This window comes from Ctenopharyngodon idella, chromosome 14 (genome assembly GCF_019924925.1).
Source record: "Ctenopharyngodon idella isolate HZGC_01 chromosome 14, HZGC01, whole genome shotgun sequence".
Lineage (NCBI taxonomy): Eukaryota > Metazoa > Chordata > Actinopteri > Cypriniformes > Xenocyprididae > Ctenopharyngodon > Ctenopharyngodon idella.
In genome coordinates, this window is record NC_067233.1 from 12170082 (window position 1) to 12186658 (window position 16577).

General features: G+C 38.7%; 1 protein-coding gene across 8 annotated transcripts in view; it reads left to right on the plus strand.

The window, feature by feature from the left end:
* The window catches only part of diaph2 (diaphanous-related formin 2), a 427538-nt gene that overhangs the window by 238303 nt on the left and 172658 nt on the right, over positions 1–16577 (plus strand). For all 8 annotated transcript variants that reach the window (XM_051860865.1, XM_051860870.1, XM_051860871.1 and 5 more), the window contains one exon: positions 3749–3843. In XM_051860865.1, coding sequence (XP_051716825.1) covers positions 3749–3843 — 95 coding nt within the window. The remainder of the gene's footprint in view (positions 1–3748; positions 3844–16577) is intronic.

Here is a 16577-nt window from a genome sequence, read left to right on the forward strand (position 1 = left end):
CTTTTCTGTCACTCATTTCTGTTACTCACCCTTGTTCCAGACCCGTAAGATCTTCGTTGTGGTTTAACCTTAATGTTATGAAGTGACGAGAATACTTTTTGTGCACAAAAACAAAACAAAAATAGTGACTTTATTTAACAAATTTGTCTCTCCTCTGTCATTCTCTTACGCTATTTATGTTCAGCGCTTCCAAGTTCTACGTCCGAATGCCGGATCAGTATTGGTCGATGCTGTTCACATGAGCCGGCATTTGGATGTAAACACGGAAGCACTGAATTGTGTTTACTGCGTCAACTGTGTATGAGTCTGATAGGATAGAGACGAATTTGTTGAACAAAGTCGTTATTTTTGCTTTGTTTTTGCGCACAAAAAGTATTCTCGTCGCTTCATAACATTAAGGTTGAACCACTGTAGTCACGTGGACTACTTTAACAACGTTTTTACTACTTTTCTGGACTTTGAATGTGATCAATGAATGTGTTATTTCATTGCTTTCTACTGAGGATAAAAAAAAAAACAACAAAAAAAAAAAAAACTAAAATAATAATAAAAAAATAAAAAAAACTCTTGGATTTCATCAAAAATATCTTAATTTGTCTTCCGAAGATGAACGAAGATCTTGCGGGTTTGGAATGATATGAGGGTGAGTAATTAATGACAGAAATTTCATTTTTAATACCAGGTGTAAACAGTGTCTGTCTGTCTGTCTGTTTGTCTATCCATCCATAGTCTGCCAGGAAAAATTGTCTCATATACTCTCATTGCTTAGTTGAGCAATAATAATAGATATACTTGTGTCAGTCAGCACTAAAAATACAACAAAAGACATGCCATTTTTATTATTCTCAGTTAGTGTTTTTGAAGGACATCAGGGTCAGGCTTTGTGTGTGTCTCTCTCTGTGTGTGTGTGTGTGTGTGTGTGTGTGTGTGTGTGTGTGTGTGCTTGTTTTTGTTTGTTTGTTTTTTTTTCTTCTTTTTTTCCTCTTCTTCTATTAGAGCTGGATCAGATGGAGATGGCCCTAACAGAAAAGATTCCAGTGACAATTCTCTCTTCTTCTCATTCACTCACTTTCTCTTATTTTCACATTCTCATTCTCTTGTGCTCTGTCTCATTTCCGCTAGTTCTTTACCCTGCCTTTGATGCACAACACACACACACACACACACACACACACACACACACACACACACACACTCTTCAGGCTTTAGAGTAACTAATGCCAGCACATGAGTGGGAGTGCTGTTACACATTCACTTCAGCCACAAATCTGTCATCTTTCACAGAGAAAGGAAAGGGAGGTGGGACAGGAAAACAGAAAGAGAGAGTGTAAAACATTGTATAAGGCACTATTTGAAAGGCTAATGTACATTATTTATTTATCTATTTGTTTGTTTGTTTGTTTATGTATTTATTTATTTGGGGCCTTACAAACAAGGCAGAGTTGTTCCAGGGTTGTGGAAATGACCCAAAGTACTTGTTGAACATACAGTTCTACTCTTTACTTGGGCAGGGAGAGTTACACATACTCCCAGGTATCCATTGCTGTCTCCCCCTCATGCTGAGAGTACAGTCTGTGGGCTGACTGGACAAAGTCCCCACACTTTCATTGTTTAGCCATGAAATTTTCTGGTTAGGAAAACTTGCTGAGTTCATTGATCCTGGGGACCTATGAGAAATCCCCCACACACACACACACGCACACACACAAACACACACAATATCCCACACATCTTTGTGAGTGTAAAGAGGAGCTGGATATTATATGCTACTTTGGACCCAGGGCCCTGGTTGGGCTCCATGCACAGCTGAAGCAATAATCCAGATATGATGAAGAGGCTGTGAATCTCATGAGTGCAGGAGGAACCGAGCAAACCAGGCAACCACTACATGAAGTCATGCTCCTTTGTTAACACAGAGATACCCAGCAGAGCTCTGTGGTCCATTAGCATGTTTAACAATCCCAGCATTCCTATCCTTGGTCCAGCTCCAGAGGAGTCACATCAGCCCTCCGTCAGCATTCTTTTTCACAAATGTAGTGGACTGCATTTAAAACAATGAGAGTGTTGCTATAAATTATGCCAGTGTGTGGAGGTGGTTTAGTATAGATAGCGTTAGTATAGATAGCGTTAGATAGCGTTTTTTTATTTATTTATTTATTTTATATATATATATATATATATGTATACATATGGGGCGGAAAGGGCTCTTTTTTTGCTTTAATGCTTGCAATTTGGTGGACTTGCAGTGTTTTCTGTGTTGAAAAAAGCACAAAATCAAAATGTTACTAAATCCCCAGGCTGATGAATAGTGGATATGAACGGAAATGAATTATGGGATGCATCTGTCATGGAAAAACTTGTTAGAGGAAAAGTCAGGATAATTCACTCACTGTGAATATGTAAATTATGCTAATGAATCAACAGATGAAGCGAAAGCATTTGTCGTCCAATTAAATTTTTTTGCAGAAATGTGATAAGTTCTGACTGGGGATTGTTAAACTCACCACATTCAGTGACTAACCATGTGTTTGTTTATTGGCTTGTGATACTCTTGAAGATTGGCTCATCATACTACCGATGGCTGCTTCATTAGCATATCCCTATAGCCAGGCTGTATTGTGTTGTAAGGCTAGTTTTAAAACCTTGTTGTGCATTTTGGCATGTCACAGCTACAATAAGAATTTCTTCCTATACCATTGTATCTGTTTTTTTGCCAGATGAGCCCTCTGCTTTGAAATGCCACTGTTTGTTCTACCTTCATCTCTCGAGAAAAAAAAAAAAAGCATATAACTCTCTTTTCTCTGAAGAAACCGGCATATTGTCACACGCAGATGGCCGACTAATGAATTGCAGAAAATAGAGCATAGTTTCACAGAGACTCAGTCAATCAGCTGGTGGGAATGGTAGTTTATTAAATCACTGTTCATCAGAAGTTGGACATGTTTCACCTGCACACCAGAGAGCTGGAAGAGGCAGGAGGGCTTTCACATTCATTGGCTGATGCAGTTCAGAAAGCAGTGGAGAAATCTGACCAAATAAATACTGATTTCTACTCACATACAATCTTCAGCATATCCACTCAGCTCTGCATTCCCATCAAACATTTGCTAAAATAGCCCAGAGGTAGGTGGTACAAAACAAGAGCGACCCCTTGAATAATTCTGTACTATTATAATTTGCCAGAGCAAAATTAGCTTCTGCTCAACATTGTTTCCAGACACCACTGGAAAACTCTTGACTGTTTTAATCTATGTAAATGTTAAGGTAATTTTAACCTCAATGCAGTAACTGCTTCAGACATAAATGTACAATTATGTTCGGTCCCCCACTGATGCGCTTTAAACTGCGCACTATGAGCTATATGCTATAATTACAGAGTATTCTTTCCCTAGGAGCGGTGGAGGTTATCAAATTCAACTGTTTGGTAAATTGCACCTGTGGTTCTCTGCATTTCATCCTAGGTGAAAGTTCAAGATGTTGAGTCATTATCATGTGTTAGGGCCCCAAATCTGAGGCTATTTTAGCTGCTTTTATTGCTGCCAGAAAATTGTTTCTCTTTCACTTCCAATTGCCCCGAAGTGGAACAAACACTCTAACAGTGTTTTACCATCCACCTAAGAAGGTGACGTTGTCCCTTGGTCATTTCTGAACTCTGTTGAACTCTATAACACGATAAACTAGAGGGCCAGAAAATGACTCCCATCTTTTCTTTTTTTTTTTTTTTTCTTTTTTTTTCCTCTCCGAACAGCAATTTTCCTGGGATCATTCCGGCTGCCTTATGAAGAGATCCGGGATATTGTGCTGCAGGTGGATGAGGAGAGGCTAAGTGAAGCACTAATCCAGGTGAGTTGTGTGTGCATAGGCACTTTCATATAATGTAGCTTGATCCATCATTTGAAACCTTTATCCGCTCACAGGGCAATGAGTGAAATGCAAACACATCCTGGTGAAAATCCAGTCCAGGTCCTGCATAAAAAATAAAATAAAATAAAAAAAATAAAATAATAATAAAATAATAAATAAATAGCAATAGTACACACTTACAGCACAAACACACAAAATAACAGTGTTTAATAATTTCAGATTTCTTTATATAAAAGTAAGTCTTTTATCATTTCTATTTATTGATATTTTCATTTTAAAGGTGGGATTTCGAATAGTATGGAAGGCATTTTCTGCCAATTTTAAATTAATCAATTAAATGTTAAAAATGGGAATTAAAACCAGATTAAACATTTCATTTTAGAAAACTGTGACCAAAATATGTGACAAAATTGAAGTTCGATCTATCTATCTATCGTCTGTCTGTGTCTACAAACATTTAGTTTTCATTAATGACAAATATCTTGGATATTCAAGAGTGAGTGATTGAGTGAGTGATTGAGTGTGTGTGTGAACTTTTGGCATGTAGAAACATACCAAACCTCTACGCAGATAAATCTGTTTTGTGAATGCGAGACATTCATGGGAATTTTCTGAATAGCATTTGTAAAAACGTCCTACGTTTGTCTTTGCTCAGAGATTTGTCATGCCTACAGATGACTGTGTGCATTTGAAAGGCTTCATTAAAGAGACGTCTTTGATGCCAGGCAGTGCTTTGTGTACAATATTCTGTCTGCTCTCATTCACCAGGCCAGTAGAAGATCCACTTTCACTCTCTCATAATAGCTGCTTTGGGACAGGACTTGGCAAAACTCCTGCCGCCCCACCCTCCCTCCCACTGCCCTTTGTCTTACAGGCAAGATTGATGATCCTTCAGGAAGCTCTTCACGCCCTGACTGTCTCAGTGGTTTTTGTTAATCTTAAACGTGGTAATTGCAAATGGCATGTGTTTCCCGAACTAAAGACACATCAGCTGTCTATGAAAGAGTTGATCTCATTTACATTAGACCACCCTTTGCCTCTAACCCTCAAAGTGGCTTTTTCACCACTGTGAATTAGGTGGATTTGAAAGTGTCAACTCAGTTCCACATTTGACAGCCTGCTGTCTATCTCAGAGACCACTCGAGGGAATTGTGACTTTTATTATAGCTGGTTGCTCCTCGGGTTATTGGGCCATGTCTAATGCTGCCTTCACGTGCTATCGGAAATTTGATAATTCCCACTGAATTACATGATTACGAGCTCATTGCATTCAAGTTTCGAAATGGGAGGACGTTCATGTGCAATTTGTACCTAGGAAACTCGTATTTACGATAATTCCAAGAGCATGTGAAGGCAGCATAAGTGCCAGGATTCATCTGTATAGTCTGTTGGTGTTTTTGTTCTATATACTGTAGATGAGGGATTTTCGTTGTTTTCTCTGTGCGTTTTTTCTCCTTGCTTTTCTTTGAAAGCTGGAGAAAGGTGGAGGAGATAAGGAATATTTAGATGTTCTGGTCCACATTGGCCCTTCTTGGCTGTTACTGGGAGCAGAGATGACCTTTAATTGCCAGGTGGTTTGGGCTGGGTGTGAGGAAGCCTGCACTGACGTGACAGTCCTGTCGCTCTTTACAGAAGCAGAAGAGCTAAAGTGATGACCTTTTCCCACATTCAGCTGCGCTTTATAGAGGAGATTCATCTGTCAGGTCTGCACACCTCCTTCCCTTGTCTCTATTCTCAGTTTCATCATTCGTTCTCTCTATGCCTCTCTCTCTCTCACTTGCCCAAACCCACCCCCTCACATTTATAACCTTCATCGCCCCATCGTCATCCCTGAAACTCAAATAGCCGTGGCATGATATCCTCATCCTTGAGGGGGAGGTAATGCACAGGTCCAGTTTTATGTCCTTACACAGTAATGGTATAGGCTTTTTAGTGGCTCTCTGGCATGACGGTAATGACTCAGTCATGCCGACGGGATGTTGGCAGAGGTTTGTGGGTAAGCTTGAAGCTGCAGACAGACGTGCCTCTAAACCACTCAAGCAATATGGATAGATAGAGTACTGGGTATTGTTCTTTTTCATTTTTCTTTCTCCTAGGGTAAGTTCACAGTGGTTGCTGCTCTACTTTAACATCATTCACACTGCATCAAGGAAATGTGACGTCTCAAAATAGGAAAGACGGCCAGATGAATGTAAATTTCCCAGTGGTCACACTCACGATTCAGACTGGTTGTTAGATAGAATGCATGTGGAAGAAATGAGCATGGTCTCGTTTATCACGGATGCGAAAGTCATGTTCAATATTGCTTCTAAACAAATGTGAATTGTGTTCTATAGTCTCAGTATTTGATAAGAAAGTTATTGGAAATGAACTCAAGTTCAAAAGGTAACAATTGAACCAAGTGAAGGATATAATTATAAAGGCACATACACACTAGAGAATGGATAGGGATTTGTAAGATCTATAATTTGAATTCAGATTGTTGGCAATATGAATTTTGGCACTTGGGCTGTGGTCACATAACAAATGTCACTTTCATAAACACTTTTATTTTACCCCTACATCCTTGCGGTGTACAGTCGCTATTAAAATCAAAGGATTCACAGCATCCCGTGACACAGTATAACTTAGAGTAAGTGTAGGTGACAATAAGAGAAGAAAATTGAATTTTGTGTGTAATGTAAGTGATGTCTCGGTGAGGGCAGGAAGTGTTGCTAAACAGTCACCTACAGATGCTTTGGAGCTGATTGGTTCGGTGTACTCCATCCTACACTTACAATACTCCTCTAGCTCCATCTGATCATGCGAGCGATGCACAGATCTGTAAACCCCAGCAGGCTTGCTGGGGTGTAGCATCCATACAGTAGGCGTGTGAAGCCTCTCATCTAACGCTTGCCTGCACAGCCAAGCACTCAGACACTTACTTTCCATTGTCTGGAGAAAAATGCAATGCTGCACTCAGCCGTTCTCTCTCGCTCTCTTTCTTTCTCTCTCTGACAGGAATGAGGCTTAGACTCTCTCTTTTATTTTTATTTTTTGACTCTGTCCCTCTCTTCCATTTTTTTTTTCTTCTTGCTTTGTGGATGTCATTCCACATTTTCCCATCACACAAGCAAAGAACCGTCATCCCAGTGACAACAAAGAGCCTGCAAAACAATCAGATAAAAAGCATTTATTATAGTCACTGGTCCAGTCAAAGGTCCGCATGAAAACGGCATACATGTTGACAAAGACATTCTGCCCCATTGTAGAGGTGTGACACAGAAGAGAAAGAGACTGAAGACTGGACACGTGCAAAAGACACCAAGGTCTAAACTCTGCCATTGTGTTCTCGCCCCTTGTTTTCGTCTTTTAGAACGCCCGCTTCACAGCCCCAAGAAGCCAGGTTTTTTCAAGCCACCAATGAGGCCGCAACCTTAAATCTTGCACCCAGGCAAATCCCATTCACCCTGCATCAAGCTTTTATATTAATGCACATCCATTTCTTTCAAGCGTAACTGAGTTCAGCAGCTGCACCCTCCTTACCCCATATGAAATGTGTGAAGTTTTTTTTTTTTTTTTTTTTTTTTTTTGATACAGCTAAATCTCTGTAATCAGTTCAGACGATAATTAGAGAAACAAACACTGGGATTTCTCATTTAAGTTTGCGTTCTCCAGTGGTGCCTTAATCTTTCAAAGAACCCTCCTGCAGCCCTCTGGGAAGACTGTAATGCAGGGATAGTGGTTTTTGGTTCAATGCCCTTGTACCGCTGATGCCAAAAGCACAGTAAAGCTAAAAGCCAAAACAATGCAGATATCATTAATAAGCTCTCAAAGGCTCTGGCCCTCTCTGAAATAATGCACCAGTGGCATTATAGTGTGCTGAGAATAGGACAATAGACAAACAGACCACACTTCAATGTAATGCAATATGATGACAAACAAAGTAACAGGTTAGCCCTGATAAAGGAAGGGAATGCTGAGGGATAAACAAGGATTTTGTTAGCGGTTTTCTCGGGAGAGGAGTTTTATAGAACAGTCTCACTGCCCAATCGCTATTCTCATGGATGAATGTTTCTTATTCTTACTCGCTCGCCCTCCATACGAGTGTTGTACTTAGGCACTGTGCTGGCCTGGAACAAAACTTTATTGAGGAATTCTAATAAGCTTTTCTATCTACATCATATTCAGGATGGACTCAACCTTTGTACTCTTTGTATAGTGCTATCAACAGGGAGCTATGTAATGAACACTAATAGCTTTCATTTGAAAATGACCCACTGCACATCTCTCTTATAACCTCACATGCTTTCATTACGGCAGGGCTAACTTCAGCTCAGTTAATGTGTGTAATGAAAGGCCAGTTATTCACAGGAAATAGTACTGTGGGCTTTGATACTTATTTTGTGGTTTTGAGTGATCTTTCTTCTTTTTTTAAACTTTAAACTAAACTAAAAATATCTGCAATTCTATTATTGGCCCATTTGTTAACTGTGACATTTAAGTCACGGCCTGATAAAGTGCTGTTAATTGTTATCCAGGTTTCTTCTGTCATTAGGTTCACAGATATCTGTGTTGTGTTGGAAGCGGAGCAGTTTAACAGTCATATACATGCAGCTTTGATTTTGCACACCTTGATGTGTAATAGAAATCTATACTTAACTTAAAGATAAATAATTAAGTATTTTGTATTTATATTCATATATTCTCTACTGTATTCTATATTGTCCACTAATTATTATTATTTTTTTAATATTATCAGAGAATATGTAGAACATTAATTTATTGATTGACAGATTTACATAATTCATACAGTCCCCAAACTCTGACTAAGGGTGTGTTCACATGTTTGGTTCGATGAAAACGAACCCTGGTGCGATTGCTCTCTTAGTGCGGTTCATTTTAACATGTGTGAACACTGCCATCCGAACCCTGGTGCGTACCAAACAAGCGGGCCGAGACCTCTGAAAAGATCTCTATAAGCTTCCAAACGAACTATGGTGCGGTTCGAATGAAATATGAACGCAACACGGACCAAAGACATGTAAACACACAACAAGCGCATTTACCTCAGCACACAGCATTGTTTTGGATGTTCGGCAAGTTCAGTCTTAAAATAGGCAATGCGTCATAAAAATCAGGTTGTGAACGTATCCCTGTGCCCTTAGGTTCAGTATCTTTTGGTTTGGTGATAAAATTGCCAATCTGAACACTAATTGGACCAGGACTAAATGTTTTTTTTTTTTTTTTTTTGGTCCAGACCAAACGAACCAAACTACAAGTGTGAACACACCCTAAAATGTTTATATATGGGACAAAATATGGCTCCTTTTTTGATACTGATTAACAGAAAAATAGATTGCAAATCAGTCAGAATTGATTTTCAGTTATTACATTTTATTTATTCATCTATAAAAAAATAAAAAAATAAAAAGATCCAAGCAAGTGAGTACTGTTGGTCCATGTGGTCATGCACAAGATTAGTCATGTACAGTACAGACTCCATCAACACAGACCGAAAACAAGATTTTTTTCCCATTTCACTTTCAACACTGCCTATTACTTGTCAGTCTGTACTGTTTTATGTACTTAACTTGACCTGGACTGTGTCTGCTAGCCACTGTGGAAAGTCCTCATCTTCGTACAAATAGGGGTTTCAAGCATAGAAGATACGTATGCTATAGCATGACCGCTTTAGATTTGTCATTGTGTGATGTGATTGGATACATTTTTTTTTTCTTAACACGTGGGATGAGGTCAAACGGATTTTGCGGGAACTCCAGAAGCACGTCACACAGACTCGGCTGTCTATTTAACAATCAAGTTCTCCCCAGATACCAGTGACATCATCACTTACGATGGGTCATTGCATCGACTTAACTGCAGATTGGTGTCAACCCTGTGTTTCTGTAATTATATATCATAGGCTATTTCCTGAGAGAGAAGATGTATTAAGAATGGAAAACTGCTCCATTTTGAGCATTTCCTTGCCACATTAGTATGCCCCTGCAGTACCTTATCGTTGTTATGAATTATGCCAATCATTCCTTAGGATTCATCCCCATTGACCGCTAGACTACTGCAAAGGAAATGTACTAATGTAACATGTACCTTTGTGCAATTCAGTATTCAAAGAAACTCCATACTTCCCATTTTTCTCATTTTAGCACCTCATGTATTTTTGATCCCCGAGTTGATAAGATGGAAATGTGCAACGCTCGATCCCGTTTCACTCCTTCCTTGTGAGGTATTCTTTATGAGTCCCTTTGGTCAGAATACTTTTCAAACTGCAGATTTTTCATTCATACACCTACGCTGGACTGCATAACTTAAGGCCCTCTTTTAAGCATCGCTTGCATTCAGTTGTAATATTAATAAATAGTAAATCATGACAAAATATTAGTGCTATCCTATGATTTGTGATGTTAATCTCATATCATTAAAGCCTTAAGAATGCTTAAAGATAACACTTTTTTATGTTAAGGGATTGTTCACCTTACATAGCGTTAGATTTTTTTAATTGCATTTTTTTCCCCCGTTTTCCTGGTGGAAATGTTTGACAAATTTGTTTGATAACGTGATGCACAGGAATTTGCTAAATTTACCTTTACACAAAGAAAAAAATCTGAGCCTGATCATTCAATTGTCTGTCCTTGAGGTCTCTTTTTGTTACACTCGAAGCATCATAATGGCAGCTAATAAAGTATGTAGCTCAATGCATAATGCGTAACGATGACAAATAACCACACTCTCTGTCCAGCGTGATACGGCACCACAGTGTTAGAGATGACAGTACTGCATTCTTGAGTTCTTAGGAATCTGGCATGGCATTAATAGCTTATTAGGGTGATGTAAGGTAGCGTCCTTGACTGAAATCTTCATAGCTTTTTCTGAGAAGCCAGTTGTCCATCCTGACGTATGCCTTGTCAGCTCTGCCTCCCACTGCGCCTCAACTCAGTTCAGCTACGGCCTTCTCAGCATGCTTGTGGATGGCCGTGCCTGTTAGTTTCGTGTTTGCCCTTGCTTGTTATTATTGTTTATCTTGTTTGTCAATCACCCGGATCGTCTGCTATTCCGGCATTGCCTTCATACATATTCATGAGCCCTCATTACCTGGCTCAATGGTTGGTTGCGGGGCATGGCGACTGTGCCAGCTTTTGTTCTCGAGACTAACAACAGGTGACTGGAGCAGCCTGTGTATTGTTACCTGTCGTTTGCATATTGAGAAAAGTACATTCAGGACAGGACGAGAAGTACAGAGGTGTGCCAGGCTTTCAGATTAACGCCTAAGCAGTAAAGACTGTTCACCCCCTTGTGTTTAATTGAAGCTTGGTTTTGGCTCAGAGCTGCTAGGCTCCTCTGCATGAAATGCAAATTCCATAGCACAGCAACATTGTGTAATGCTGATCAAGTGAAGTGATTACAATTTAAAATATTTATTTTCTATTTTAATACATTTTACAGTGTAATTTATTCCTGTAATGGCAAAGTCTTCAGTGTCATATGATCCTTTGGAAATCAATCTAATTCTTAATAAAAAAAAATAAAAAAAATAAAAAAACTTTTGAACGACACACACACACACACACACACACACACACACACACACACACACACACACACACACTCACTCACACACAAAATGTAACAGACTGCTCAGGTGCTCATGCTCTTCATATCCTGAAAAAAAAAAGTCTTTAGAAAGACAAAATTAATGTCATGGTAGGTATGTCAGCTTTGCCAGCTCTATCGCTCACCAACCCAAATATAATCCATTTTTTTTATTTCTCATTTAGTTTAATGCGATTTTGGAATCTGTCATCCCAGGTTTGTCGCCTGTCAGTCGCCAACTGTGGCTAGTGACTGTGACAGTCTGAGGTGTTGATTTAGCGGAGTAGAGATCCCTTTCGAATCTGTCAGAGTGCGACTCTCTAGATTAGCTTAATGCCAACTGCACAACCCTCTAATGTGTCGCATGTTGTGCCCATTGAGGAAAATTAGCCTCCTGAGTGACTGTGTCTGTGCATCTTCTGTCTGTCTTTAAGAACACCACTTTTGAGGTCTTCACACCTCACCTCAAACAGCCATTGTTGTTATTCATTTAAATGCCCATTTTATTAAAACCGTTGCCTTTTACTGTCTCCAATATATATGTATGTTCTTAAAATTGTCAGCCGTGTTTTGGGTGCAAGTTCAGGGAAGTGTGTGATTACACTGGCAATTGGAGTGCTGTGTTATTAAATCGTGAGACACAGCTGTGATAAAATTATGACCTAATTTCGTAGACCAATGCTGTATTGCACCCTAATTGGATAGAAGCTGTTTGCATTGACGGTGTCATGATAATTACCCTGCTTATTTATTACTCTTTCCCCCTCTTTTCCTGTAAGTTTGATAAGGACTGCATGTGTATTAGGTTTCTGAGAGATAAGGTGACTAACTCATCAAACAGGTCGTTCAGCATGTGCAACTCTGATGCCGGGGTGAATCATGCGCTCTACATTACACGGAAGAACAGATTTACTCTAATCTGAGCCATTTATTGCTCTTAGAAGCATCATATTGTGCCATTTATGTTTCATGATACATAAGCTTTCTTTACGAAGATCAAAGTATTCTCGTCAAAATAAAGTCAGTATGTGCACATGAGTAAAATATTTACTGAAACAAACAAATATAGGCGTCATGAATTAATGTTTTGAGTCCATCTGGGTATGTTTCAGAATTCTCCAGTATTGATTTAAGCAGAGGTCCCTGAAACGATTTACCGAAAGCTGTGCCGAGACCTGCTGAGACGGCACGGCAGGAAGGCGACTGTATAGTGTTTCACGTGTGCTTGGCCAAGAGAAAGACTGAGCTGCATGCAGCGATGCGTCCCAAAAAATGAAGAACAGATCAATTAGAAGAAAAAAAGAGGGCGAACGGACAATCACATCTGTCAACCCTATCCACAACAGACCTGACTGGTTCAGATGAGGAGTTCTGTGTTTGGCATCACATACAGGCAAGGTTACAGCCCCCCGTGCACCCCTCCTTTTGTGAATTCTTTCAGTTTAATAAAGAGTTTATTGCTAGGAGAACATTTTTATTGATTGTGCTGTCCCTGGGAGGGTAATTTGAGATTTGTTGATCTTCCCTCGTTTCTGACTTTACCGTTGGGCATATGCTCTGCTGAGCCGGTGAGAGACGTCCGTGGGAGTAATTTATTTCCATCTACCCAAGCATGGTGCGCTTGTTGTAATGGCTGTTCTTTTCCCTTAGCCTGTACTGCGCACACTGTCTCGCTTGTTGGGTTAACAAACCCTGTGCTGATGGATATTCAGATGAGTGTAAAAACACCTTAGAGGCTGTGTTTAGAATGGAATATGTACATTAAAATTATTCTACTTGTTTATTATTTTATGTATTTATTTGTTTATTTACAGTAAGTGGAACAGTAGGCTTTAGTCCTTTTTAAACATATATCGTAACACTTTACAATAAGGTTCATTAGTTAAACATTAGTTATTGTATTAATTAACATGAACTAACCATGAGCAATACGTTTGTTACTGTATTTACTAATCTTCATTAACGTTAGTTAATGAAAATACAGTTGTTCATTGTTTATTCATGTTAGTTCACAGTGCATTAACTAATGTTAACAAGATAATGTTTTAGTAAATGTTAAAATTAACATTAACAAAGATTAATAAATGCTGTATAAGTGCAGTTCACTATTAGTTTGTGTTAACTAATGTAGTTAACTAATGAACTTTATTGTAAAGTGTTACCCATATATTTTCTGTCACATGACGTGTTGCATGTGAGTGGCATATTTTTATCAAGAAAATAAAAATGGTATATGCACAATATATCATCACAATATTGATTATTACTGATATTGACTGACTTTTTATTTATATATGTCATTTAATAATGAATATTTACTTGTGTATGCTCATTTGCACTATTTTTTTTTTTTTACAAAAACTGCTTTTGCCATCATCTAATGCTCAATTAAAGATAATGTTTAATAAAACTAACACTCTTTAATAACTAACACACCAAAAACACTAATATTTTACAAATTGTGAAATGAAATTCCAAGGTTTTTCATAGGTCTTTCATACCTCCAGTAACATTGTTAAACTATTATTTATTTATTTGTTTGTTTGTTTGTTTGCTATAACATCGTAATAATTATTGCCTTATTGTTATTGATGTTTGATATTGGTGCATCCCTGTTTGTTTGTTTGTTTGTTTGTTTGTTTATTTATCCATCCAGTTTTGTATAAAACATGTCTTAACTTTTGGCAGGAACATTTTTCAAAAAAGGTGTTCATTTATCACATTGTAAATGGAAGGTAGCATTGTGAGGTAAAGTGTTTCATGCAGTGCACTGTTGAATATTGCTGATTTCTGCAAATGTCTTCAGGGTAATTTTAGCATATGCATACTAGACACTGTAACCGTACTATACTGTAGATCTAGTAAAATATTTGGTATGGTAGTATAGTAGTATGGTAGTATGCTAATCTGAACATATCCAAAGTCTTTGTTCTGACTCAAGACTCAAGACTTGGCATAGGTTGAGTGTGTGATTGGAACATCAGAGATCAAAGTATACTGCTGGAAGCCTCACAGATAATGTCGTTCAGGCTGCATTTACACTGCAATGCACAGATCCGATCTTTTGATCATATCCGATTTTTTTTTGGACGACGTGCTTACATTTCTTTGTAAAAGTGACCTGTATCCGATGTCTCCTTTGTACACTGCACTTGGCGAAACAAACCAAAAATAGCATATATGACATCACAAATCAATTTCAATGGTACATTGAGTTTAATTTATTGACATGGAATTCATATAGAAACTCTTTTAATGCAATAGTTACATCCCTACATCAAAATAATACAAATTCTTCATGGCAGTATACGTGCGCAGCTCCACTGGAAGCGTGCATGTGAATAATACTCGGGTAGATAATTTGTTAAACATGTCACAGCTTCTGGGTTCGAATCCGCCGTCCTATACTAGGTTTTTTTACTCATTAAAACCAAATGCGTTCAACAGCGGCAACGAGCACTCAGTGTGATTTCAAAAGCAACACATTTCAATGTCAGATCACCTTTTATTTAACACAAACAAATGAAATTAATACTCTGCCAGTCAACTAGAGATGTTCCGTTTGTTATAGGTATGTCTGTACCGTGAAATGTTAAAAGAAATCTCACTTTTCAATGACGTGGGAGTCGCATTTACAGGGGAATATCCGATCTGTCCGCTTACACGGCAGGTGCAAACACATGTATCCGATTCATATCTGATTTATTGCCACATATGAATGAGTCCTGAAACCGATCTTTGAATATCGGAATCCATGAGCTTTTTTCCTGCTTACACGGTCGTAGCTCATATCCGATCTGTGCCACATGGGAGGAAAAAATCGGAATTAGGTCACTTGAACCATGCAGTGTAAATGGGGCCTTAGTCAGAATGTTTTCTGATTCTGAGCCTTCTCTGTCTTATTTCCTTTTCTGTATCCTCTTCCAACACTGGATTAATTCCTGCATCATTTAAGAACTTGGCAGTCATTACACTTGCAGATCCTCCTTGTTTTAACAGTTACATGGAAACGTACCAAAGCATAAGTAATGGCACCTTAATTCTGTTGCTTCACTCAACATTGAAATTACATTTAATCTATCTATCTATCTATCTATCTATCTGGCTGTCTGGCTGTCTTTCTGTCTGTCTGTCTGTCTGTCTATCGTTCTACATTCGATATAGAATGAAGGCATACTAAATGTGAGTTAACAATAATTGCATAATTTTTATAATATTAAGACATTAATAAATAATGTTTTTAATTTAAAATAATAGCTAAATAAAACTGCAGCTTTTGGTTAGCATAATCCTATGTGAAAAGAACATGACAATAACAGAAAATGACAGTTCTTTTAGAGGAAGAAAAGTTTGCACTTAGATTAAAGTTTACAAAGTCAACCTTTAAAAAAAAGAAAAAAAAAAAGAAAAGAAAGAAATTAGGAATAACCTGCACAAATGAATCTCTTAAACTAAGATCAGGAACATGCATTACAGAAGTAAATAAGGTCATGAAGTCTAAAACGACATTGAGATGAGCAGTGTCTTGAAGAATAAAGCGTGACAGCATGCTTGTGTCTGGTCCTGCAGAGAGAGTCCAAATGGCTGGATTATTAGCATAGCATGTCTTGTCTGCTAGGGCCCATGCTCTGCTAACCCCCCTCCCAGATGCAGATTGAGTCTGGAGGCCTGGAGAGAGCAGACTGATTCATTCAGGGTTCAACCGCCTCTTACCAACCCTCCCATATGGCTCTGCTTGCGTGTCATTTGCTCAATATGCGGGACTCCGATAATTATGTAAACCATAGAAGAGCATATTAGTAATTAACAGCGTTCTCTCTCCTCTCTCTTTAGCCCCATTTGTTACATCTTCCCTCTGTCTCTGCTCCATTTGGCGGGTCGTCCTATAGATGCCTTTAGAAAGGAGGCAACGGCGAACCCTAATCGCTTGTCTCGTCTCTGCAAGTGGCGATGGAGAAATACAACTCCAATAATGAGATTTGGCGGCACATTAGCAATGATGATTGCTGTGGCTGAATGGTGTGCTGCTGTGTTGTTGCGCTTCATTCAAAATCAATGATACATTGTTTAGGGGAGCTTTGTTCCTCAGCCGAACCGCCGGGCTAATGTTCCTCAGACTCTTT